The sequence below is a fragment of the Aotus nancymaae genome, unplaced genomic scaffold, assembly GCF_030222135.1.
Source record: "Aotus nancymaae isolate 86718 unplaced genomic scaffold, 86718_ANA_hifiasm-v0.15.2.pri h1tg000081l, whole genome shotgun sequence".
Taxonomy (NCBI): domain Eukaryota; kingdom Metazoa; phylum Chordata; class Mammalia; order Primates; family Aotidae; genus Aotus; species Aotus nancymaae.
Window position 1 is genome coordinate 3,281,174 of NW_026988496.1, and position 1,886 is coordinate 3,283,059.

At 42.6% G+C, this 1,886-nt stretch overlaps 1 protein-coding gene across 1 annotated transcript; it reads right to left on the reverse strand.

Moving 5' to 3' along the window:
- Nucleotides 1-507: 507 nt before the first annotated feature.
- LOC105722971 (renal cancer differentiation gene 1 protein-like) lies at nt 508-1,051 on the reverse strand. The gene has a single exon (XM_064368999.1). The coding sequence runs from the start codon at nt 1,049-1,051 to the stop codon at nt 710-712; it is 342 nt and encodes a 113-aa protein (XP_064225069.1). The 3' UTR covers nt 508-709.
- Between the last annotated feature and the right edge of the window lie 835 nt (nt 1,052-1,886).

The following is a 1,886-nucleotide window of genomic DNA, read 5'->3' on the forward strand; positions in this document are numbered from 1 at the left end:
GATGGCGAAAGTGCAAACCTGCTGATTGCACACAATGCTGGGTCTGCTATAGACTGGATCAATAGTCAACCTTGGGTCGGTGAGTTTGTATTTGCTCTCCTGTTCAAGGAAAGGAGCTCTTAGATCAGCTCAAGCTTGTTGCTACTAGAGCCCAGATGACAACAGTTTTTACTATCCAGACCTTTCTAGAACCATGTATGGACGGGACACCAGCACTCCCCTCAGTCTTCACAGACATAGTGGAGTTTGAAAAGAGACTCATCAATGCAAAGAACAAGATGGGGAGTCTGTTTGGGCTAGCTGGGGCACTCCGCCATCCTATTATGCTAGAGCTCGCTCCCGGGACGTTTCCCAACCTGGCCACAGCAGCCAATTATTGGACCAAAAGAACCAACCCAACATTCACAGGCTTCAAAGACCCCAACATAATACCGGGAGCAAGTCTCTCACTGCCACTGCTACGAATGGTGGCACAGAGACCTGTCAAGAGGGGAGACACGGGTGGGCCAATGGGCAGAACACTTGTTATCTTGTTATGGAATCACCGGTTATGATTGAACATCTATTCAAAAACCAAGAAAAATTTCATTCTGAGTACATACAGAACTTCTGGACAGAGGTCATCCTATACGTGTGGTAAATGTACAAATATGACATATGAAGAAGTATGAAGTAATGCAGTCATTATTAAACAACGAATTATGTCAAATTAGTCATCAGGTTTCAAAGAATCATAGCCTTCTTTCAAGAGGTCCCGTCGTGTTTTAAGGAAACGTGCATTTTCTGTACATTTGAAGGCAAGCTCCTCCACTTGAGCTGATACTGTAGATGTGGCTTCAAGGAGTTTGGTTAATGAAAAGGCTGCGTCTCCGATCTGCAGCTCCACTTCCTCCAGCAGGTCAACCTTTCGGCTGCTGCTCCTGCTCGGAACTGGCCAGCTCAAACTCACTGGGCCGCCGGGGGAAGATGCTGCAGAGGCGTCTGAAGAGGAAGGAGAAGAAGGAGGCGGCGGGGGCGGCGAAGAAACCTGCAGCTCCTCAGGGTAGGCCATAGGGGAGGGCTGGGACCGCGGATTCCAACGCAAGCCTCCTGGTGTCTTAATGTAAAATTGAGGTCACTGACTTTAGAACCTTTGTTCTTTGCTAATATAAGTGTTTTCATGCTATGAATTTTGCCCTTTTACTACTTTAGCAGCAAATTGTGATATATTGTATTTTCACTTTCATTCAGGTCAAAATATATTCTAATTACCCTTTAGATCTCTTCTTTGATCCATGGATTATTTAGAAGGGTGTCATTTTGTTTTCAAGTACTTGGAGAATTTTCAGATATGTTTTTGTTATTGATTTGTAATTTAATTTTGTTGTGATGAGAGCACATACTGTGTATGGCTTGGATTCTTTTAATTTTCTTAAGGTTTCGTTTATTACCTTCAGTGTGGTCTATCTTGACTGTTTCATGTACACTTGACAAGAATTAATATTCTTCTGTAGTTGGGTGGAGTGTTCCATAACATAATGAATTACACTATATTGTGTCAATTAGTTTAAGTTGGTTGGTAGTTGTTAGCCTGAAAGAAATTTATTACTTATACTTCTGGAGGTTGGAAAGGCCAAGATCAAGGCACCCAGCAGATTCAGTGTCTGGTGAGGGCTTCATAATGGTGCCTTCTACATGTTCTCATACAGTGAAAAGGCAAAGGGGCTTCCTCAAGCCTCTTTTATAAGGGTATTAATCCCATTAATGAGAGTGAAGCGCCTCCCAAAGGTTCCACCTCTTAATATTATCACATTGGGGATTTTCAACATATGAATTTTGTGAGGACACAAACATTCAGACCACAGCAATAGTGTTGTTCAAATATTTTATATCCTTACTGATTTTCT

Excerpts from the sequence above, each read along its gene's own strand:
- LOC105722971 (XM_064368999.1), bottom strand. The coding sequence starts at position 1,051 with ATGGCCTACCCTGAGGAGCTGCAGGTTTCTTCGCCGCCCCCGCCGCCT.